Genomic DNA, 24311 nt, shown 5'->3' on the forward strand with positions numbered 1-24311 from the left:
TGACTCAGTTTCTCCTTGACTTCTAGAATTCTCATTGCTACCAAATAAATACATATGTTCACTAATTGCTTGCAAAGTTGTATTTATTTTTCAGATTCAGTCAACAAAAGAACAAAAAGACTCATAATGGCAACTCACATTTTGAGTGACATACAAATGTTTAGTTATTCTCATTATTTAAGTCATTATTTTTGTTCACTTACAAAATAAATACCTGGTCTGTTACAACTGGAAAGGTAATGCTATTTACTATTAACTGACTGTTGAGGTCGTAGATTGTTGGCACATGTCTAAGCAGGAACACGTCGTGATGTGCCTGTATCTGTAAGGTATTGTACCGCCATCAGGACAGTCAAGAACAATTTTTCTGAACTCATAGTTTTCTTCTTGGCAGCAAAGGCATGAATTTTTCAACTGAAAGTTATCATAATCATACCTTAAAAAAAGAAAATTAGGTAATAAATATTTTCAGAATGTCTTCTGAAATAAATTGACATCAATGTTCAAATTCTAATTGTCTAAGTGATTTAGCAAGTCTTCTAACAAATTTATTCTTTCCCTACACCTTGCATTTCCCCCTTTACTGTAAACTTCTGGTGTGGATTCATTACAATTGGTATGTAAGACCAAAAAAAAAAAACAAAAGAAAATGAAAAAAGTCCAAAATGGAGAGATTTACCGTTTCATAATTAGAGCATTATGGTGCAAAAAATATAAACAAAACATTTTTTAAATATACAACTTAATACCAAATTATTATTCTCCATATATTAATCTACATGTAAAAGTGTACAAAAGGAAAAATATGTAATATATGTTATGTCTAAAATGTAAGCAACTTTTAAAAAAATCACTTTTAAGCAAGAGTATTTGCTTAAGTAATCTCTGTAATCACTATATGAAAATAAATACATTTGTCATAAATGTATTATGTTTGACTTATTTAGAAACTACTTCAAAATAATTAATTATTATTTTAAATGTTTATTTTGATTTGCAGGTATTAATATTTTCATTTTAACCAGGTCCTGATCATTAGCTCTCATGTAAACATTTGTCCATGTAATGTTTTAAACGCTTAATTTTCTCCACAGTGTTCCAAAATTAATGCACAGTATACATTCAAGGAAAAACTTACCTGAGAGTCTTTTTGCATTCCCCTATGCATCTTGCCATCTCAAATTTTTTCTTGCAACCATTGTAGTTAACAGTCACATTCACGGGTGAAGATCTGCAATTAGTTTTACCTAGGATAACAGAGTCAAAAATGAGGTTCAACATTAACAATTGCTAAGTCTCAGTTTTCTTAACCATGAAATAGAGAATAATAACAACAAATACTTCACAATGTTATTGAAAGGGATTAACTGTCTCAACACCCAGAACAAGGTACCTGGTTAATACTCAATAAATGTTATTATTATTCTATTATTGCTATCATAGGAGAAGAAGAAATAAAAGAAGGAGGAGGAAGGGAAGCAGGTAGAAGGAGGAAGGAAGAAAGAGGAGGGAAGGAAGAAAAGGCAGAGAGATGGTTTTTTCTGATATCCATTTTCTCATTGCTGATCATCCTTATTATCTAATACAACAATTTACAACATAACCTACTGATGTTAGGAGAGCAAACTAATTTTTTTCCATGAAAATTAAATGTTCTCCCTTGTAAACATCACTGGTTTTTACTGGGAAGAATGCTGCAACCAACATGCGTGAGAAAATATAATACTTTGTATTAATTGTTAGTTTATGCATATGGGTTAGATTACCTATTGTGTTAAAAACACAGGAGACTTTCTATTAATGATCTGCCATTTTGTTTTAAAGAAACACTAAATTTTTGTCAACAGTTTACATTTCCTCCGTATGTGGAACTTGATTTTACTTACATGTATAGCAACAGTTATTTGAATCATAGACTCTGTCTTCCTATAGGGGTAAGAGAAAAAGAAACAGACTGAAAAACCTCCGTATTTTTCTATAAATAATATAACATTTGTTAACTTATTGAAATAGCATCACAAAGCGGGAAATGGAACAGATAGACACGTTGATCTCAGATCCAGTCAGCACAGACGGGAGAGTATAGCAATAAAAATGAGACTATTGACACCAAATTTTTTCAACAGTAGTTAGAAAGGGAAAAACAATGTTTAAATTAAATTCTTCTTTAAAATAAAATACCAAAAAATAAAAAATTACTCCTCCCTATTTGAATTGAAAAAAAATACTTTAATAATAACATTACTACTTGACACTAAGTTTCTCACGGGCAGGATTTTCGCCTTGTAAATTATCATACCCTCAAACTTATCAATGTCTCAAAGTAAAAACTCAGTAAATGTTGAAAGCCAACACTGGAGTTCTAAAATAAAACTTTAAACTATATTATCAATTATAGCTTCAGAAAGAAAAAATAGTTAAATTTAAACCTTCCTTAGTAATTTAAACTTAAGCATTCATTAATACAAAACCCTCACCATATTTTCGGGGGATAAAAATTGTGGCACAAAGAGAGATCTGAACAGTACACATTTATGTGATTATGTTAAAAAATATGTTCTTTTACAGAGAATGATTAAGCTGAATCCATGAACCTTGAAAAAAATAGTTTTTTGTTTCTTTAAAAAACAGTAACATGCTTTCTACAGTAACTTACTTCTAGACTAGCACTAGATTAAGTTTTATAGAACCTGCAAATATATATTTGATATGAAAAATATACTTGGCAATAAAAGGTGTATGACATAACTGTAATGGAATCTACAAGAGATGTATAACTATTGTCCAGGCACAAACTTTTCCAAATAAGGAAGAAGACAGGTTGCGTTTATATTTAACATGAGAAGTGAACTTTGTTGATCACTGCTTAAGAAGATGACTTACTTCTGCACACCAAGTCTGCTTTGGGCAGTCTTGTACCACCGCAACGAAACCTGTGCTGTGGCAGAAGTAGGAGACACATGGGTTGCTGGGGTCACCAAATGAAGCACCAACCTGGGAGGGAGGGAGGGGGAAAGAACAAATGAGTATTCATCTTGATTTCTTTTTCAGGTTGACAATAAAATCTGTAATTCTTTTTTCAAATTTATAATGTTTAGTGAATTTCCAGAGGCACTTTCAGCTATTAGATGAATATTGAAGAAAAGGTGGATTAAAGTCTTCTACTTCCATGAATAAATCAAATGTCTTCACTGAGAGCACAGAATGTGTCAAGAGTCTCAATCCTCAAATTAAGATTCATCTATAGTAGCTCTATTATATTTTTCAAGGATTTTAAAGAAAAGTCCCACAAGATATCTTCTATCTTTCTGTGTGTTCCTGTGCTTTTAAAGCTCTCTAGATTGCTTTATAATTACTTTATGTTTAAAATTCAAACATCAGTTTGGGAAATTCCATTTATATCAGGCCCTCAAACCACAATTGAACTTTCTGGTAAACTGAAATTTTATTATTTCAACTATTTTGCATATAAATTATTAGAGGTAAAACTTTTCTTTGTTCTTTAAACATCGTCGCATTTTACATTTCAAAACTGTCATAGGTTCTCAAGTCAGATAACCTTTGGAAACTAAAATTTAAGAAGCCCAGGTAGAAATATGAGTGTAATAAATGAGTTATATCAAATTAAATTATTATTAAATTATAGGCTCTGTTTTATGTATTTCCTAACATACCACATATTTTATTTTATATTTAGATTGTTGTAATATTTAGTATCACCAGTTCAAATTTATTAATATCAGTTTGAGAATCATCTGGTTTTTATGGCTTTGTGATACTTTTCCTAGAAAGTTAAATTACTTTCCAATATGTCAAATCAGTTGTCAAATCCAGCCCTGAATATACTGTGTTGCTATATCCCTATAGTAGAGCTCTAGTCTTTTGGGTTTTCTTATTTGATCTCTGACAGTTCGGCCATCTGATCTTTCTAATTATAATTACAGTTTCACTCTGTTCATTGATTTGAACATTGTATGTCTTCTCCATTTCATGAGACCCATGGGAAATTTTGTTCAGAAGCTCCATTGCTAGGTTAATGATCAAGTATATTGCCCCCTTGGAAGCAAGTTATGGTGGATATTGCATTTGACCTTTCTTTTGTAATGAATATGGGAAAAAAATAAACAAATTCCACTCCACCATTATCTATGAGTTTTTCATATTAGCTGAAAGAGCCTGCATTTATTCATAATTATATTAATAAAAGTATTTTAAAGTAGAAATGACCTTACCTCATAGTCAGTATTGTTAAATGAACATGTTCTTGGTTCTGAAAAATAAGTACATATTTTACCCTAAGATAAATATTATAATTTTTTTATTTACAAAACAGACATTGTATATGAGATCATATTTACCAACCAATAAGGAAACATTATAATGTTTCTTCCCATAACACCATGATCTCCTTTTAACCTACTGATTACATTCATAACTGGGTTTCCCCTGCTCCAAAGATAGTAAGTTTTAAGAGGGCAAGTATTGATTCTGCTTTATTTATCACACCCATCAAGCATGTGACTCATATTAGTAGCTCAATAAATATCTCTTGAATGTGTGAATAAGTAAACAACTATTCAATTCAATTCAAATAATGTATTATGAATACATACCACAGTACCCGATTTCACAGCAGGTATCATTAGCTTTGAACTTTACAAGCCTCTCTTCAGTTTTGCATGTGGGTGGAGAAGGACACTCCTTGGGTTTACAGTCTACGGTCTTTGCATTGGTACAGGTGCATCTGTGGCAATTGGCAGTCCATATGTCTCCAGGCTACAAAAACAAACCAAGTTTAGACTTCTATTTGAATACAGGAATGACAGCAAATTTGGATTAAAGTAGAGACAAACTGTGTACTTACAGACTTCTTTTCTCCCAGTGGACCATGACAAACTGTTAACATGAAATGACAAATGTTAATTAAATTCGGCAAAATATAACAGTCAATTATCTGTAGATAACCACCAGGTTGACCAATACTGAATTGGCACTAGTATTTCAGAGATACAGAATTATGAAGGATTGTAAGGTGCTTTAAGGTGGATAAATCACCTCCCCCTACTTTGAGCAAACTGTCTTTAGCAAGCATATATATATTTCCTATTTTTACAATCCTCAGAAAGGATAATTCTTGACCTCTCCTGTCAGTGGTCAACAAATCTTATGGCTACCGTTTTACTTATTGTTTCACTTTCTGACTTCTGTCTCCACAATCCTAAAAGTCACCAAGACCTCATAATTACCAGTCCCAAGCGCTCTTTCTCAGCTTTTCAAGTTCCCTACAATAGCTGACATTTTTTTAACCTCTCACCTTCTTGAAAACGTTCTTCCTTCAGATTGAACACTCTGAAATTCCTGTTAGCAGCTCTTCCTCCTCCCTCTCATTTTGTCTCTATTCTTCTCACTGGTACCTTCCTCCATCTTTACAGTATCCACTGTAACATCAAGTGGATGACTCTCAAACTTCTAGTTCCTGTATAAACATCTCTTGTGAGCTACGGACCCAGATCTCCCTTGGCCTAATAAACAGCACCTTGGCGGATTTAAAAGAACCTCAGACACGTGCACAAAATGTGCACAAAATAGATTGAATCATTTTTCCCCTAAAACCAGTTTTTCATCTAAGCTGGCCACCTCCTGTTAAGGACTGAACTATGCTTTCAAATACTTAAGCTTAAAACTTAGAAGTCATCTTGATTATTTCCTTTCCATCATTTGGCATTGAACCAATTGCAAAATCTTGTATCCTTATCCTCACTTGAATCCCTTCCTTTCCTGATTTTACTTGTTACAATACTACTCCAGGACCTTAGTATCTTTTTTTTTTTTTTAACATCTTTATTGGAGTATAATTGCTTTACAATGGTGTGTTAGTTTCTGCTTTATAACAAAGTGAATCAGTTATACATATACATATGTCCCCATATCTCTTCCCTCTTGCATCTCCCTCCCTCCCACCTTCCCTATCCCACCACTCTAGGTGGTCACAAAGCACCGAGCTGATCTCCCTGTGCTATACGACTGCTTCCCACTAGCTCTCTATTTTACGTTTGATAGTGTATATATGTCCATGCCACTCTCTCACCTTGTCCCAGCTTACCCTTCCCCCTCCCCGTATCCTTAAGCAGGACCTTAGTATCTTTGACCTAGCAGAATCTGGTTTTTTTGGGGAAGTTTGACTCAGTCTTCTTTCTAATCCAGTCACTTGTCTGTGTCATAGGTAGAATAGTTTTCCTAAAGCCTACTTTTCATTTCATCATTGCTTCGATCAAGAACTTCTGATACCCCTTACAGTCTTGTAAACTAAATACCTTATTTTAGCGTTCTGCCTTCTGAGGTTGCCATAACATGTCTCCAATCTACCATCTCGACCTTGTCTCACTTCTTTGATTTACATACCCTGAATTAGACTACTTATTGTTGTCAAATTCCAATTCTCTAATGAAATACCCGAGAATCCTTCCAAAGTATACAATATATGTAACATGTGTGACACATAACATGTGCTTGCTATATAATACATAGGTCACATATTTCACTGTGAAATTTATTTTCAGCCTTATATGAAAATTGCCTATGTTTCTTTGAAAATCTCCCTACTCCCACTCTATCCTAAGATCAGAGAATGATTTTTTTGGTAACTTTTGCCACTTTGTACAAAGAACATCACATTGGCTTGATAATTTTAGAGGAACTCAAAGTCCTCTAAAAGTATTGAACTCTGGTTACACCTAATTTTTCTTGCTAAAATTCAGTCCTCAAAAAAAGCTGGAATTATTTAGCTTAAAAAATACTATCGAGCAGCAATATTTTGATCACAGTATCATATAGTTACATGAAACAATTTATTTAGTAAACTCTATTTTGACTAAGTGACAAGATGCATTTGTTTGGTTTGGCTTTATTATTTATTTGGCTTTATTATTTATTTATTATTATTGGCTTTATTATTTATTTGGTTTTATTATTGTGTGTGACAAAACAAACTATCATTCACTATTTATTTGGTGAATAAAAGCTAAATTCATACACTTCAAGTTTTCCTATTCTATCACACTTCCATAGCTAGTGAGTTTCATTGGCATGACCTCTGAAATTTGATTTACAAGAAAAACCATTAATGTAGGATGATTGATTTTCAAGTGGAGGTAAGCTTACCTGGAGGTGGTGGAAGTGATACTGGACATCCTGTGTAAAAACAGACACCTCACATTAATCTCTAAAGTTACTGGAATAGGTTTGGAATGAATATAGTTTTCTAATCACTGAAAATACATGGCCACATTGCTAGTTTTACAAACAGACATATTCCCATCAATCTTCCCTTTCTACTCCTCATGGCATTTGATATTCCGCCATTAGAAAGTGTTTCCTTTAGATTTCAAATTTTAATGGGAGGAAAATATGAGAATCAAAAGGAGGAATGAGAATCAAGGTAAACGTCTCTTCAAAATTTCTCAGAAGACAGTTCTGATAAATAGGACAATAAAATATATAATCAAACAAGGAAAAGGATAACTCAGATATAGAAAAGATATAAGTATTATTAGTTGCCTGGTTTTAATCCTTTAAGAATTTTTATCCTCTTTTTGTCTTACAATATTTTAATCTTGTTCTGTCTCCACTCCCACAAAATGCTTTAAACTGCTTACTTTTTTTTTATTGAGGTTTCACTTATCACAAAGTTCGGTCAACCTAACAATCCACTCAAATTTCAAATTCTATTTCCAAACTGCTAAAATTCAGATTAATATTTTTATTCTCTCTACCAAGCAGAAGGCTGAACTAGGAGTAACAGAATATTTGAGAAGAACTTGAAGTTTCTTTATGTTTGAGTAAAAGGACCCCAACAACTAATAGGTACAGAAAAACAGAAAATAAATTAATTAAAGATGTGCAAGTTTGGGGCATAAAATATTTCTCTTTACTAAGGGACACTAGACTAATTCCCAATTATAAATGCTTAACAGATTACCAGAAACCAGCAACAGCAGAGAGAAATTGTGTTTAGGCATAAATATAGCAGAAAATGTTCCCTACCCAGAATTCCCAGTTCATTGAAAAAATTTGTAACGGGAGGAATAAGATACAATCTCATACTCTCCACATTGCATTCAGAGCAATTTTTCTAAGACCTATCTGATCATATCATTCTCTTAACAAAATCTTTAAGGAGACCCCATTTATTATAAGGATAAAGTCTCATTTAAGTTTGGAAATAAGGTCCTTCTTAAACATTCCTTTGCTTACCTTTCTAATCTCATTTCTTCCCTGAACCTCATACAAATATTACCAATACCTGGTTGATTCCTGAAGTCACTCATGCTGTCTCAAGTCTCTGTCTTTTTAAGTGCCATTTGGCAGAAATTCCCTACTCAGCCTAGCCAATATTGAAGTCAATGATCTCTTCCCTAATGCCTTCACTCAACCTTACCAACTAATAAACAGAAATTAACAGTCTCAGTGCACTCCCAGGACCATAATTGTTGTGCACGTGTTTGAGTAGCATTAAATACACTATAACGATAATATCTGTGCCCATAATAATCTCTTCCAGGCTTCCCTGGTGGTGCAGTGGTTAAGAACCCGCCTGCCAATGAAGGGGACAGGGGTTTGAGCCCTGGTCTGGGAAGATCCCACATGCTGCAGAGCAACTAAGCCCGCAAGCCACAACTACTGAGCCTGCATGCTGCAACTACTGAAGCCCACGCACCTAGAGCCCATGCTCTGCAACAAGAGAAGCCACCGCAATGAGACACCCATGCACTGCAACACAGAGTAGGCCCCGCTCGCCGCAACTAGAGAAAGCCTGCACGCAGCAATGAAGACCCAAGACAGACAAAAATAAAAACAAATAAAAAAATAAATTTATATTAAAAAAATAATCTCTCTCCCCCCCCCCCACACACAAAGTAATAAAATGGCAAGGGCTGCTACAGAGTCTAGCACATATAAGGTATTAAAGAAGTGTTAGTTGAATAAGTAACAAAGAAATTAGTACTTTTCCCATACTCGCCTGTTTTATTTTCATTTTCTTGATCTCCCGTTGCTACTACAGTGGTTTCTGTAAAAGGATAATGCTGTCATTTTATTTATTAGATAGCATGTACACATATCAAGTTTCTGTGTGTATGCATGCACAAATGATCACACACATTCACGATTAAGGAAAGCTTCGTGTGGAAGAGACAATTCATCCAGTGCATTTGGGTCATTTCATTTTACCTGGGTAGGACACTTTGGGGCTTGTTGTGATTCCATTTGACACTGAGGTGGAGCCTGCAGAAGGAAATATTTAAAATTTCAGGAATAGCACATTTCATAATCCCATTCTCAGAGATTTCAAGGTCATAACTAAGTCTTCCAGTGAGGGGTTCTGATAAAAGCCTAACGCAAAAAATCCTGGAGGAAAAAAAAATCTCTAGTTGAACTTCAAAGTCATATTCCAAAAGGAAATGTAGGATAATCTTCCTGGTCTTTCTTTCCTGTTTCTTTCCCACCACTCCTCTCCTCCAAACTCAACTCCTCATATATAATCATAGGCACACTGATCATTGAAGAGTCTGTATTGCTAGCATTCATCTGTTTGCATTCCAGTTCCAGAGGTTTCCTTGACTCCTGTGGAAGCAGTGACTGCTAAGAGAGGCACAAACGTGGTGAGTAGAGGGACTAAAAAAGCTAGAGTTTAACTTCAGGTAAGCTGCCCTGTCTTCTGAGATGCCACCAAGCAAGGTTCATTTATTATTATTTGACCTACCTGTGGTAGAAATTACAGGAGCAGTGGTTGTTTCAGATGCTTCCTTGGAGGTATCTAAAATGAATAGGGAAAGAGCAGTGAACTTTTTCTGGTCTCAGAAGAGTGTGTCTGAAGACATCTTCACAAAGAATAAGAGTCTCAAAGCACCTGGAGTGTACTAGTACACCTACTAATGCTAGTTCATGCTCCTGCCATTGAAACAGAACAGGCCCTAACATAGCAACTCCTTGCTCAAAGAAGAATTGAGTATCTTCCTATGACCCTGGTAGCCTTATCACTTAAGGGCCCCCTTCTCTTAATGACAAAAACTTTTTTCACACTTAACTATTTTGCTTCCTATATCCTGGTTTCCTGGTTCTCACATATTAGTTTTTTGGGGAGAGTTGTATGAGTTGTTTATATATTTTGGATATTAACCCCTTGTCAGTTATATCATTTGTAAATATTGTCTCTTATTCAGGAGGTTGTCTTTTGTTTTGTTGATGGTTTCCTTTGCTGTGCCAAAGCTTTTAAATTAATTAGGTCTCATTTGCTTATTTCTTTTTATTGGTGTGTAGTTGCTTCACAATATTGTGTTAGTTTACACTGTACAGCAAAGTGAATCAAAGCAAAGTGATATATATATATATATATCCCCTCTTTTTTGGATTTCCTTCTCATTTAGGTCACCACAGAGCATTGAGTAGAGTTCCCTGTGCTATACAGTAGGTTCTCATTAGTTATCTATTTTATACATAGTATCAATAGTGTATATATGTCAATCCCAATCTCCCAGTTCATCCCATCACCCCCCCTTTCCCCCCTGGTATCCATACTTTTGTTCTCTACAACTGTGTCTCTATTTCTGCTTTGTAAATAAGATCGTCTATACCGATTTTTTTCAGATTCCACATATACGCGTTAATATACGATATATGTTTTTCTCTTTCTGACTCTTTCATGGTCCATCCATGTCTCTACAAATGACCCAATTTTGTTCCTTTTTATGGCCGAGCAATATTCCATTGTGTATATGTACCACATCTTTATCCATTCATCTGTCGATGGACACTTAGGTTGTTCCCATGTCCTGGCTATTGTAAATAGTGCTGCAGTGAACATTGGGGTGCATGAGTCTTTTTGAATTATGGTTTTCTCTGGGTATATGCCCAGTAGTGGGATTGCTGGGTCATATGGTAGTTCTATTTTTAGCTTTTTAAGCAACCTCCATACTGTTCTCCATAGTGGCTGTATCAATTTACATTCCCACCAACAATGCATGAGGGTGCCCTTTTCTCCACACCCTCCCCAGCATTTATTGTTTGTAGATTTTTTGATGATGGCCATTCTGACCAAGATGGTGGGGGGAATAGGAGGACGTAGAGTTCATCTCTCTCCACAAATGCATCAATAGTACATCTACAGATGGAACAATTCTCACAGAACACCAGCTGGACACTAGCAGAAGACCTTGGACACCGGAAAAGGACAGCAAAGATCCCGCATAACAGGTTAGGATGAAAGAAAGAAGGGAAAAAGAAGAGGAGAGGAAACAGGACGGGATCTGTGCCCCTGGGGAGGAGCTGAAGTACAGGAAAGACTCCCACATCTGGGGAAGACCCCTCACTGACAGGGAAATCAGTTGGGACAGAAGGGAAGCATCTGAGGCTGTTGAAGGAGGGTGTGTGGCAGACAGGACAGAGTGACACCTACACAGACAATCCGTGCCATAGTCCTGCATGCCCCAATCTGGGACGTGTGTCTGCCAGTGCACATGGGGGCTAAGAGCTGGAACGTGGGGATTGGAGAGCAAACCTGGGAGGAGGACTGATGTTGGCTGCAAGGAGACAGCCTGAGGGGATAGGAGGGAGGTAATTCATAACCGGGAATGCTTCTGGAGGAAATCATTTGCCTATTTTTGTTTTTATTTCTTTTTCTTTAGGAGACAGATCCAAAAAAATCTTGTTACAATTTATGTCAAAGAGTGTTCTGCCTATGTTCTCGTAAAGGAATTTTATGGTTTTAGGTCTTACATTTAGGTCTTTAATCTATTAGAACTACCATATGGCCCCACAATTCCGCTCCTGGATATATATTCAAACAAAAATAAAAACATAAATTCAAAAAGATACATGCACCCTAATGTACAAAGCAGTACTATTTACAATAGCCAACATAGGGAAGCAACCCAAGTGTCCATCAACAGATGAATGGATAAAGAAGATGTAGTATGTATATATGTGTGTGTGTATATAATGAAATATTACTCTGCCATAAAAAAGAATGAAATTCTGCCATTTGCAACAATGTGGATGGACCTAGAGAGTATTATGCTTGGTGAAATAAGTCATACAAAGACAGAAACTGTATGTTATCACTTACATGTGGAACCTAAAAAATAAAACAAACAAATGTATATAGCAAAATAGAAACAGATTCACAGATATAGAGAACAAACTAGTGGATAGTAGTGGGGAGAGGGAAGAAGGAAAGGGCAAGATGGGGTAGGGATTAAGAGATACAAACTACTGTATATAAAATAGATAAGCAACAAGTATATATTATACTTTCAGGGAATATAGTCATTATTTTGTAATAATTTTAAATGGAGTATAATCTATGAAAATACTGAAGCACTATGCTGTACACCTGAAACTAATATAATATTGTAAATCAGCTATACTTCAATAAAGAAAGAAAAGAAAAATAGTGCCCCTATCTCCCTGTCACTGTGGGAAGGTAGGAGCCTAACTTCATTCTATAAGCACCAATTAGCAAACACAGATGGCCAAATCACAGAAACCAACCTCTCCCCTAACGTCCTCTAGTACTTTTCCACTAGTTCACCCCAGCACTTAAACACTCTCCCACCTTTTATTTCAGCACAGTTGAGTTCAAAATCTCAACCCTATTGCAATGTTCTTGACTCCTATTTAATAATCTTAAAGTCTTTTTTGCCCATTTAACTCCATTTGGTACAACTTTTCTTTTACAGTTCAACTTTAATATTCATAGAGATAAATAGCCATTTTCTGAAACAACTGGGTGTTAAAGGGAAGAAGAATACTGAACATGTTAACTTCACTGAGTCAGTCATTTCCATTACCTTGGCTGGAACTTTCTGAGACACCAGTAATTTTGCTTGACATCACAGCAGTGCCTGCAAAGTCAAATGAAGGACAATTCACATCAGACATACCTTCTATAGGTAGCCCCAAAGATCAAAAGCAGGAAGAGAAAGTAAATCAGATGAAAGTCTAGGACAATGCTGCAGCTAGCCCATAGAGCAACTTTATGAAGTAAAAACAAACTAACAAAAAACAACGACAGAAAAAAAAGCCCTCTGGGCAGATGAAACCTCATGGATTTATAACGTGTTGAAGAAATGCTGGCTGGATTTCAGCCTCTACTCCTCCCTTTAGTAGTGTGCCTTTGTGTACTTTTACACACTTACCTGGGGGCTCTGGTTGGAGCCCAGAAATTCAGAGCAAGAAGACAACTTTAGATGGCTGGAAGAGGACATTCTCTAATGAGATTCTGCCCTATTTCCTGGCCCTTTATCTTTACCTTGAACATTCCCCTAGGTTGAAGCAAAGGCATAAGAGTCATTAACTGAGAATGCAACAGATTTGAACCACTGACACTTACTTTTTTGTGTTCCAAATCCAGTGCTAGTTCCTAAGAAAGGCAAAGAAGACTAAAGTCAGGACTGCTGTGTAGATGCTACAACAGTCAGTAAATTCCAGAGAAAGGCTCTTATTTTTCTAGGCTTAGCTACTTAGAGCCACATATTAAATATTTACTTGCCTGTGTTGGAACTTCCAGGAATACCTGTTGTGCCAGAGGCTATCCCAGTGGTACCTGTAGTAAGAGTGAAGGATGAGCCTCACAAAGCCTTTCTCACCCTAAGAAGAGCATGGTATTGACAAGTGTTCCTGTTTCTCTGAAGCAGTAGAAAACTGTTTAAAATTTTTTCTTGCACAAAATGTTAAGCCTAGCATATTTTTCTGTGCACTTTCTCATAACTGCTTGTTCAAATAAAATATAAGAGGAAAAGTCATACTTGCTCCATAGATCTTATTTCTCTAGATCTAGAATCACCTAGAATCTGATATTAAATGAGAGAATGTCTGTCCTATATTTACATGATTTACTTCTAGTGACTTAACTCCCTGGTTTTCCAGCATCAAAAAAAAAAAAAAAAAAAAAGCTGAAAAAAATTGTCTGAACTTGTGATCAAGGGTTAGGCATCTCAATCAAAGCCTTAATTAACAAATTTACTTGTGTCTATTATAGTGATCTCCACTCACCTTCTTGGCTACTGGTGACTCCTACTGATTCCGGGTTATTGCCTGGCAAAACAAAAGCAGTGAAATTTCAAATAAAGAATGTGTCTAGAGAATTAAATTACATCTGTAGTATGTTCTCTAGGAAAAACCAGGGAGCTAATCTAGGCTGGCCTTATGATCTGCTATTAAATTAAAAGAAACCAGTTTTAAGTCATGCTAATTTTCATTCACAACCTGTATGTAGTAAATTCAAATGGAAAAATCATTGAGAACCCAAAATCTGCCAAAACACACCTGATGAAATTCCTGCTTCAGTGTTTCCAACATGTTCTTTAAAAGTTGTTGCTTCGGTATAGCTGATTCACTTTGTTATAAAGCAGAAACTAACACACCATTGTAAAGCAATTATACTCCAATAAAAGTGTTAAAAAATATATTTGTCGGGAGAGAGGAGAAGATGGCGGAAGAGTAAGATGCGGAGATCACCTTCCTCCCCACAGATACATCAGAAATATGTCTACACGTGGAACTGCTCCTATAGAACACCCACTGAACGCTGGCAGAAAACGTCAGACCTCCCAAAAGGCAAGAAACTCCCCACCTACCTGGGTAGGGCAAAAGAAAAAAGAAACAACAGAGACAAAAGAATAGGGACGGGACCTGCACCAGTGGGAGGGAGCTGTGAAGGAGGAAAGATTTCCACGCACTAGGAAGCCCCTTCGCGGCGGAGACTGCGGGTGGCAGAGGGGGGAAGCTTCGGAGCCACAGAGGAGAGCGCAGCCACAGGGGTGCAGAGGGCAAAGCGGGGAGATTCCCGCACAGAGGATCGGTGCCGACCAGCACTCGCCAGCCCGAGAGGCTTGTCTGATCACCCGCCGGGGCGGGCGAGGATGGGAGCTGAGGCTCCGGCTTCGGTCAGATTGCAGGGAGAGGACTGGGGCTGGCGGCATGAACACAGCCTGAAGGGGTTAGCGCACCACAGCTAGCCGGGAGGGAGTCCGGGAAAAGGTCTGGAGCTGCCGAACAGGCAAGAGACTTTTTCTTGCCTCTTTGTTTCATGGTACGCGAGGAGAGGGGATTCAGAGCACCGCCTAAACGAGCTCCAGAGATGGGCGCGAGCCGTGGCTATCAGCGCGGACCCCAGAGACGGGCATGAAACGCTAACGCTGCTGCTGCTGCCACCAAGAAGCCTGTGTGCAAGCACAGGTCACTATCCACACCTCTCCCTCCCAGAGACTGGGCAGCCCACCACTGCCAGGGTCCCGTGATCCAGGGACAACTTCCCCGGGAGAACGCACGGTGCCTCAGGCTGGTGCAACGTCATGCGGCATCTGCCGCCGCAGGCTCGCCCTGCATCCGTACCCCTCCCTCTCCCCGGCCTGAGTGAGCCAGAGCCCCCGAATCAGCAGCTCCTTTAACCCCGTCCTGTGTGAGCGAAGAACAGACACCCTCAGGCGACCTACACGCAGAGGCAGGTCCAAATCCAAAGCTGAACCCCGGGAGCTGTGTGAACAAAGAAGGGAAAGGGAAATTTCTCCCAGCAGCCTCAGAAGCAGTGGATTAAAGCTCCACAATCAACTTGATGTACCTGCATCTGTGGAATACTTGAATAGACAACGAATCATCCCAAATTGAGGAGGTGGACTTTGGGAGCAATATATATTATTTTTTCCCCTTTTCCTCTTTTTGTGAGTGTGTAGATGTATGCTTCTGTGTGAGATTTTGTCTGTATAGCTTTGCTTTCACTATTTGTCCTAGGGTTCTGTCGGTCGGGTTTTTTTTTTTTTTTTTACTTTAAAATTATTTTTTCTTTTTTTCTTAATAATTATCTTTTATTTTTTTATTTTAATAACTTTATTTTATTTTATTTTATCCTCTTTCTTTTTTTCTTTCTATTTTTTCTCCCTTTTATTCTGAGCTGTGTGGATGAAAGGCTCTTGGTGCTCCAGCCAGGCATCAGGGCTGTGCCTCTGAGGTGGGAGAGCCAACTTCAGGACACTGGTCCACAAGAGACCTCCCAGCTCCATGTACTACCAAACAGCAAAAATCTCTCAGAGATCTCCATCTCAACACCAAGACCCAGCTTCACTCAACGACCAGCAAGCTACAGTGCTGGACACCCTATGCCAAACAGCTAGCAAGACAGGAACACAGCCCCATCCATTAGCAGAGAGGCTGCCTAAAATCATAGTAAGGCCACAGACACCCCAAAACACACCACCAGACGTGGACGTGCCCACCAGAAAGACAAGATCCAGCCTCATCCACCAGAACACAGGCACTAGTCCCCTCCACCAAGAAGCCTACACAACCCACTGAACCAACCTTAGCCGCTGGGGACAGATACCAAAATCAACAGGAACTACGAACCTGCAGCCTGTGAAAAGGAGACCCCAAACAAAGTAAGATAAGCAAAGTGAGAAGACAGAAAAACACACAGCAGATGAAGGAGCAAGGTAAAAATACACATGACCTAACAAATGAAGAGGAAATAGGCAGTCTACCTGAAAAAGAATTCAGAATAATGATAGTAAAGATGATCCAAAATCTTGGAAATAGAATAGACAAAATGCAAGAAACATTTAACAAGGACCTAGAAGAACTAAAGAGGAACCAAGCAATGATGAACAACACAATAAATGAAATTAAAACTACTCTAGAAGGAATCAATAGCAGAAAAACTGAGGCAGAAGAACAGATAAGTGACCTGGAAGATAAAATAGTGGAAATAACTACTGCAGAGCAGAATAAAGAAAAAAGAATGAAAAGAACTGAGGACAGTCTCAGAGACCTCTGGGACAACATTACACACACCAACATTCAAATTATAGGGGTCCCAGAAGAAGAAGAGAAAAAGAAAGGGACTGAGAAAATATTTGAAGAGATTATAGTTGAAAACTTCCCTAATATGGAAAAGGAAATAGTTAATCAGGTCCTGGAAGCACAGAGAGTCCCATACAGGATAAATCCAAGGAGAAACACGCCAAGACACATATTAATCAAACTATCCAAAATTAAATATAAAGAAAACATATTAAAAGCAGCAAGGGAAAAACAACAAATAACACACAAGGGAATCCCCATAAGGTTAACATCTGATCTTTCAGCAGAAACTCTGCAAGCCAGAAGGGAGTGGCAGGACATATTTAAAGTGATGAAGGAGAAAAACCTGCAACCAAGATTACTCTACCCAACAAGGATCTCATTCAGATTGGTTGGAGAAATTAAAACCTTTAAAGACAAGCAAAAGCTGAAAGAGTTCAGCACCACCAAACCAGCTTTACAACAAATGCTAAAGGAACTTCTTTAGGCAAGAAACACAAGAGAAGGAAAACACCTACAATAACAAACCCAAGACATTTAAGAAAATGGGAATAAGAACATACATATTGATAATTACCTTAAATGTAAATGGATTAAATGCTCCCACCAAACGACACAGACTGGCTGAATGGATAAAAAAACCACAACCCATATATATGCTATCTACAAGAGACCCACTTCAGACCTAGGGACACATACAAATTGAAAGTGAGGGGATGGAAAAAGATACTCCATGCAAATGGAAATCAAAAGAAAGCTGGAGTAGCAATTCTCATATCAGACAAAATAAACTTTAAAATAAAGACTATTACAAGAGACAAAGAAGGACACTATATAATGATCAAGGGATCGATCCAAGAGGAAAGTATAGCAATTGTAAATATTTATGCACCCGACATAGGAGCACCTCAATACATAAGGCAAATACTAACAGCCATAAAAGGGGAAATCGACAGCAACACAATCATAGTAGGGGACTTTAACACCCCACTTTCACCAATGGACAGATCATCCAAAATGAAAATAAAGAAGGAAAAACAAGCTTTAAATGATACATTAAACAAGATGGACTTAATTGATATTTATAGGACATTCCACCCAAAAACAACAGAATACACATTTTTCTCAAGTGCCCATGGAACATTCTCCAGGATAGATCATATCTTGCGTCACAAATCAAGCCTTGGTAAATTTAAGAAAATTGAAATCATATCAAGTATCTTTTCTGACCACAACGCTATGAGACTAGATATCAATTACAGGAAAAGATCTGTAAAAAATACAAACACATGGAGGCTACACAATACACTACTTAATAACGAAGTGATCACTGAAGAAATCAAAGGGGAAATAAAAAGATACATAGACACAAATGACAATGGAGACACGATGACCCAAAACCTATGGGATACAGCAAAAGCAGTTCTAAGAGGGAAGTTTAGAGCAATACAAGCCTACCTCAAGAAACAGGAAACACCTCGAATAAACAACCTAACCTTGCACCTAAAGCAAACACATGAAAGAATGCTCAACATCATTAATCATTAGAGAAATGCAAATCAAAACTACAATGAGATATCATCTCACATGGGTCAGAATGGCCATCATCAAAAAATCTACAAACAATAAATGCTGGAGAGGGTGTGGAGAAAAGAGAACACTCTTGCACTGTTGGTGGGAATGTAAATTGATACAGACACTATGGAGAACAGTATGGAAGTTCCTTAAAAAACTAAAAATAGAACTACCATACGACCCAGCAATCCCACTACTGGGCATATACCCTGAGAAAACCATAATTCAAAAAGAGTCATGTACCAAAATGTTCATTGCAGCACTATTTACAATAGCCAGGACATGGAAGCAACCTAAGTGTCCATCATCAGATGAATGGATAAAGAAGATGTGGCACATATATACAATGGAATATTACTCAGCCATAAAAAGAAACGAAATGAAGTTATTTGTAGTGAGGTGGATGGACCTAGAGTCTGTCATACAGAGTGAAGTAAGTCAGAAAGAGAAAAACAAATACAGTATGCTAACACGTATATATGGAATCTAAGGGAAAAAAAAAAAAGGCCATGAAGAACCTAGTGGCAAGACGGGAATAAAGACACAGACCTACTAGAGAATGGACTTGAGGATATGGGGAGGGGGAAGGGTAAGATGTGACAAAGTGAGAGAGTGGCATGGACACATATACGCTACCAAATGTAAAATAAATAGCTAGTGGGAAGCAACCGCATAGCACAGGGAGATCAGCTCTGTGCTTTGTGACCACCTAGAAGGGTGGGATAGGGAGGGTGGGAGGGAGGGAGATGCAAGAGGGAAGAGATATGGGAACATATGTATATGTATAACTGATTCACTTTGTTATAAAGCAGAAACTAACACACCATTGTAAAGCAATTATACTCCAATAAAGATGTTAAAAAAAAAAGAAAGTTGTTGCTTCTGTAAGAGCAAAGGAGGAAAAATTGAGAAGCTTGAGAGGTTGAAAATATGAAAATGATATAGCAGTGTATGATCTTCTCCCTACAGCCACTTAAAGGAGAATTCCTTTTACTATTTGACTTACCTGTTTTGAAACCTCCAGGTGAGGATGTCCCAGAGCCTTTCCCAGTGGTACCTGGGATGGGAGAGAATATAAAGAGGAGGAAATGTGCAGGGATGTCTTTCTTATTAGATGGAGATCATGGTTTAGGACAAATCATGTGTTTCTGTAAAAGAATGCATTCCTTCTCTAGGATTCCTTGTTCCAAAAGGTGAAATAAACATTCTTTTTTATTGATCTGTTTCATTTCTTGTGGTAAACTCCAGTCTTCTGGGATCCTTCTTTTCTGGAACTAGTATCATGGAGTTGGGTCCCTCTCCCATCTTCAACTTTTTAACTTCCCCAACTTCACCTGTTTTACTTCTAGTAGATTGGCTCCCTGAAATTATGCTAGTGACTCCTGAAGGTTAAAAAATGGAAAGGATCAAGAATCTTGAAATTTTAATTAATTATTTCAAGACAGTTCTCCCTTTTAATTTCAAAGTTTTATAATTGTAAGGCTAGGCTCTCCGAAAAACAAAATATTAAAAACATACATGTCCCCTGCAAATTCTGGTTGATCCTGTTTGATTTGACATTCTGAACCCCAAAATTAGAAGCAATCTAGTCTCCAGCACACCAAAACTTTGCCTTATGGATTTGACTTAACCATACTGGCAATTGTTGAGCCCCAACTCCTCCCTTTTTCAGGCTCCTTTGCCTTTGCCCACCTATATAGCCCAAGGAATCATGTTTCCGTTTATTTGTCTTCTCTTCTCACTCTATACGACCATCATAAGGAAACCCACCAACATCCACAGTTTCAAATATCATTTGTAAGTGAATGACTTGACAAATCTCTATCTCCAATGCAAGCCTCTCTTCTGTGTTCTGGTTGCACTTATCACTCCTGCTGAGCATACTAACTGGACACCTCAGAGCATTTTAAACTCAAACTGTCAACATTTGACCTCACTATATCTTCTATCAGTTATAATTTTTTTCCTTCCTCCCGTATATTCCCAGGTGTGATAGTTGTGCCAATAGTCACCCTCGTGGTAACTGAAATCACAAGAGGAGAGAATCAGTTTATGATTCCCTTTTACTAGGGTTTTGAAGTAGGATTTGGTTTAGCACAAATTATATCAGGAACCTTCTTGCCTTAAGTGTGGCTTCTATTATGCCATTTTATTACAAATATACAAAAAAGGCAATTCACACGGGGTAAAATATAGGGCAGTTAACATCCTAACAATTTGTACCCAAAGAGAGATTCAGGTAGAATAGAATTCCCCCTAATTTTATTATAGCCAACGTGATTTACTTTAAGATGAAGAGAAAAATAATTATTTGACTGCTATTGCTCACCTATTTTAATTCTACCCTGGGTGGTTTCACCACTTCCCAAAGAAGTTGTGGCCCCTAAGTGAAAGGAAGAAAGGAGAAGAATACTAAATTTGGAAGACTCGTGTACTCAGAAAAGTTGGGTGGTATCCACTGGGTATGGTAGGGAATGTGTGTTTTTGGGTGAAGGAGTTGAAGGGAGGAGGCTATCTCATTACTGAAGTTCTTTATACTCCCCATTAGGTTATTGCTTTACCTGTGTTAGAGTTTCCAGATGCAACTGTTGTGCCAGAGACTACACTAGTGGTACCTGAAGTAGAAGAGAGAAACAGAGAATCCCAATAGTGATGCATTTACCATCCCGAGAAGAGCATGGCCAACAAGACTCTCTGGGACATGAAAGTAGAAGACTCTTCTTGGGGATATCCTGTCAAAATGAGGTGCATTCTCCATTTTTAAATTCAGGGCCACAATAAAAACATTGGCTCGTGTCCCGGCCTTGATGATTTGCTTCTTAAGGTTAAATATCAGACGTCGCTGGGCCTCTCCCATATTTACCTGTTTCACTTCCAGGGCTTGGCCTCTCAGATGTGCCAGTGGTGGCTCCTAATGACAAGAAATAAAAACAATATTTGTCTAAATGCATTTAATTATATAAAGTGAATAAATTCATAACATCCGAAATCCAAAATTTAATAGACCTAAACTTCCAGAGTTACTTCCATCATCTCTGCTTCCCTACTTATAACTATATGGACATATATTGCCTCCATCTCACACCAAGGTAATAGCTTGAATGTCCAAAGGGAATCCTTTCTGGACTTCCCTCTTAAGAATTACAGTATAAGGTTTATCCCAGAAGAAATGATATAATTTTCATAAATACAAGCTTCCTCCTTTTCTTCGGTTATGTTTCCTTCTCTGGAAGTTGTAGCTTCTAAGAGTGAAAAGGTAGAGAGTAATGAAGGCTAATAGAAAGTCATAAAAAGGTATCATGTGCTATTGCTCCAGAATTTGCCCCAAGAAAGAAATTATAGCACCTGTTTCCTCATTGATTCACCTGTGTTGGAACTCCAATGTGAGATGGTACTACCACGATCCACTCCAGTAGTACCTGAAAACAAAATTGAATGGTATTTGAGAGATTACTACAAGCAACTATATGCCAATAAAATGGACAACCTGGAAGAAATTGACAAATTCTTACAAAAGCACAACCTTCCAAGACTGAACCAGGAAGAAATAGAAAATATAAACAGAACAATCACAAGCACTGAAATTTAAACTGTGATTAAGAATCTTCCAACAAACAAAAGGCAACGACCAGATGGCTTCACAGGGGAATTCTATCAAACATTTAGAGAAGAGCTAACACCTATACTTATCAAACTCTTCCAAAATATAGCAGAGGGAGGAACACTCACAAATTCATTCTACGAGGCCACCATCACCCTGATAATAAAACCAGACAAAGATGTCACAAAGAAAGAAAACTACAGGCCAACATTACTGATGAACATAGATGCAAAATTCCTCAACAAAATACTAGCAAAGAGAATCCAACAGCACATTAAGGATCATACACCATGATCAAATGGGGTTTTTCCCAGGAATGCAAGGATTCTCCAATATATGCAAATCAATCAATGTGATACACCATATTAACACACTGAAGGACAAAAACCATATAATCTTCTCAATATATGCAGAAAAAGCTTTGGACAAAATTCAACACCCATTTATGATAAAAACTTTCCAGAAAGCAGGCATAGAGGGAACTTACCTCAATATAATACAGGCCATATATGACAAATCCACAGCCAACATCGTTCTCAATGGTGAAAAACTGAAACCATTTCCACTAAGATAAGGAACAAGACAAGGTTGCCCACTCTCACCACTATTATTCAACATAGTTTTGGAAGTTTTAGCAACAGCAATCAGAGAAGTAAAAGAAGTAAAAGGAATCCAAATCAGAAAAGAAGAAGTAAAGCTGTCACTGTTTGCAGATGACATGATACTATACATAGAGAATCCTAAAGATGCTACCAGAAAACTACTAGAGCTAATCAATGAATTTGGTAAAGCAGCAGGATACAAAATTAATGCACAGAAATCTCTTGCATTCCTATACATTAATCATGAAAAATCTGAAAGAGAAATTAAGGAAACACTGCCCTTTACCATTGCAACATAAAGAATAAAATACCTAGAAATAAGCCTACCTAAGGAGACAAAAGACCTGCATGCAGAGAACTATAAGACACTGGTGAAAGAAATTAAAGATGATACAAACAGATGGAGACATATACCATGTTCTTGGATTGGAAGACTCAACATTGTGAAAAAGACCATTCTGCCCAAAGCAATCTACAGATTCAATGCAATCCCTATCAAACTACCAATGACATTTTTCACAGAACTAGGACAAAAAATTGCACGGTTTGTACGGAAACACAAAATACCCTGAAGAACCAAAGCAATCTTGAGAAAGTAAAAAGGAGGTGGAGGAATCAGACTCCCTGACTTCAGAATATACTACAAAGCTACAGTAATCAAGACAGTATGGTACTGGCACAAAACCAGACATATAGATCAAAGGAACAGGATAGAAAGCCCAGAGATAAACCCACGCACATATGGTCACCTTATCTTTGATAAAGGAGGCAAGAACACACAATTCAGAAAAGACAGTGTCTTCAATAAGTGGTGCTGGGAAAACTGGACAGCTACATGTAAAAGAATGAAATTAGAATACTCCCTAACACCATAAACAAAAATAAACTCAAAATGGATTAAAGATCTAAATGTAAGGCTGGAAACTATCAAACTCTTAGAGGAAAACATAGGCAGAACACTCTATGACATAAATCACAGCAAGATCCTTTTTGACCCACCTCCTAGAGAAATGGAAATAAAAACAAAAAGAAACAAGTGGGACCTAATGAAACTTCAAAGCTTTTGCACAGCAAAGGAAACCATAAACAAGACCAAAAGACAACCCTCAGAATGGGAGAAAATATTTGCAAATGGAGCAACTGACAAAGGATTAATCTCCAAAATATATAAACAGCTCATGCAGCTCAATATCAAAAAAACAAACAACCCAATCAAAAATGGGCAGAAGACCTAAATAGACATTCCTCCAAAGAAGACATACAGATGGCCAAGAGGTACACGAAAAGCTGCTCAACATCACTAATTATTAGAGAAATGTTAATCAAAACTACAATGAGGTATCACCTCACACCAGTTAGAATGGGCATCATCAGAAAATCTACATACAACAAATGCTGGAGAGGGTGTGGAGAAAAAGGAACCCTCTTGCACTGTTGGTGAGAATGTAAATTGATACAGCCACTATGGAGAACAGTATGGAGGTTCCTGAAAAAACTAAAAATAGAACTACCATACGACCCAGCAATCCCACTACTGGGCATATACCCTGAGAAAACCATAATTCAAAAAGAGTCATGTACCACAATGTTCATTGCAGCTCTATTTACAATAGCCGGGACATGGAAGCAACCTAAGTGTCCATCGACAGATGATGGATAAAGAAGATGTGGCACAGATATAC

At 37.4% G+C, this 24311-nt stretch overlaps 1 protein-coding gene across 1 annotated transcript in view; it reads right to left on the bottom strand.

Annotated features, from left to right (window-relative positions):
- Positions 1-252: 252 nt before the first annotated feature.
- Positions 253-24311, bottom strand: part of MUC19 (mucin 19, oligomeric) — a 97388-nt gene continuing 73329 nt past the window's right edge. The window contains exons 48-68 of the mRNA XM_057557549.1: positions 21792-21845; positions 21290-21337; positions 20988-21041; positions 20756-20809; positions 20390-20449; positions 19761-19808; positions 19433-19483; positions 14050-14091; positions 12846-12899; positions 9761-9814; positions 9589-9636; positions 9229-9285; positions 9020-9067; positions 7162-7191; positions 4865-4896; positions 4614-4776; positions 4233-4270; positions 2880-2994; positions 1887-1922; positions 1139-1247; positions 253-436 (exon numbers count right to left, since the gene is read on the bottom strand). Coding sequence (XP_057413532.1) covers positions 253-436; positions 1139-1247; positions 1887-1922; positions 2880-2994; positions 4233-4270; positions 4614-4776; positions 4865-4896; positions 7162-7191; positions 9020-9067; positions 9229-9285; positions 9589-9636; positions 9761-9814; positions 12846-12899; positions 14050-14091; positions 19433-19483; positions 19761-19808; positions 20390-20449; positions 20756-20809; positions 20988-21041; positions 21290-21337; positions 21792-21845 — 1379 coding nt within the window. The remainder of the gene's footprint in view (positions 437-1138; positions 1248-1886; positions 1923-2879; positions 2995-4232; positions 4271-4613; positions 4777-4864; positions 4897-7161; positions 7192-9019; positions 9068-9228; positions 9286-9588; positions 9637-9760; positions 9815-12845; positions 12900-14049; positions 14092-19432; positions 19484-19760; positions 19809-20389; positions 20450-20755; positions 20810-20987; positions 21042-21289; positions 21338-21791; positions 21846-24311) is intronic.

This window comes from Balaenoptera acutorostrata, chromosome 11, assembly GCF_949987535.1.
Source record: "Balaenoptera acutorostrata chromosome 11, mBalAcu1.1, whole genome shotgun sequence".
Taxonomy (NCBI): Eukaryota; Metazoa; Chordata; class Mammalia; order Artiodactyla; family Balaenopteridae; genus Balaenoptera; species Balaenoptera acutorostrata.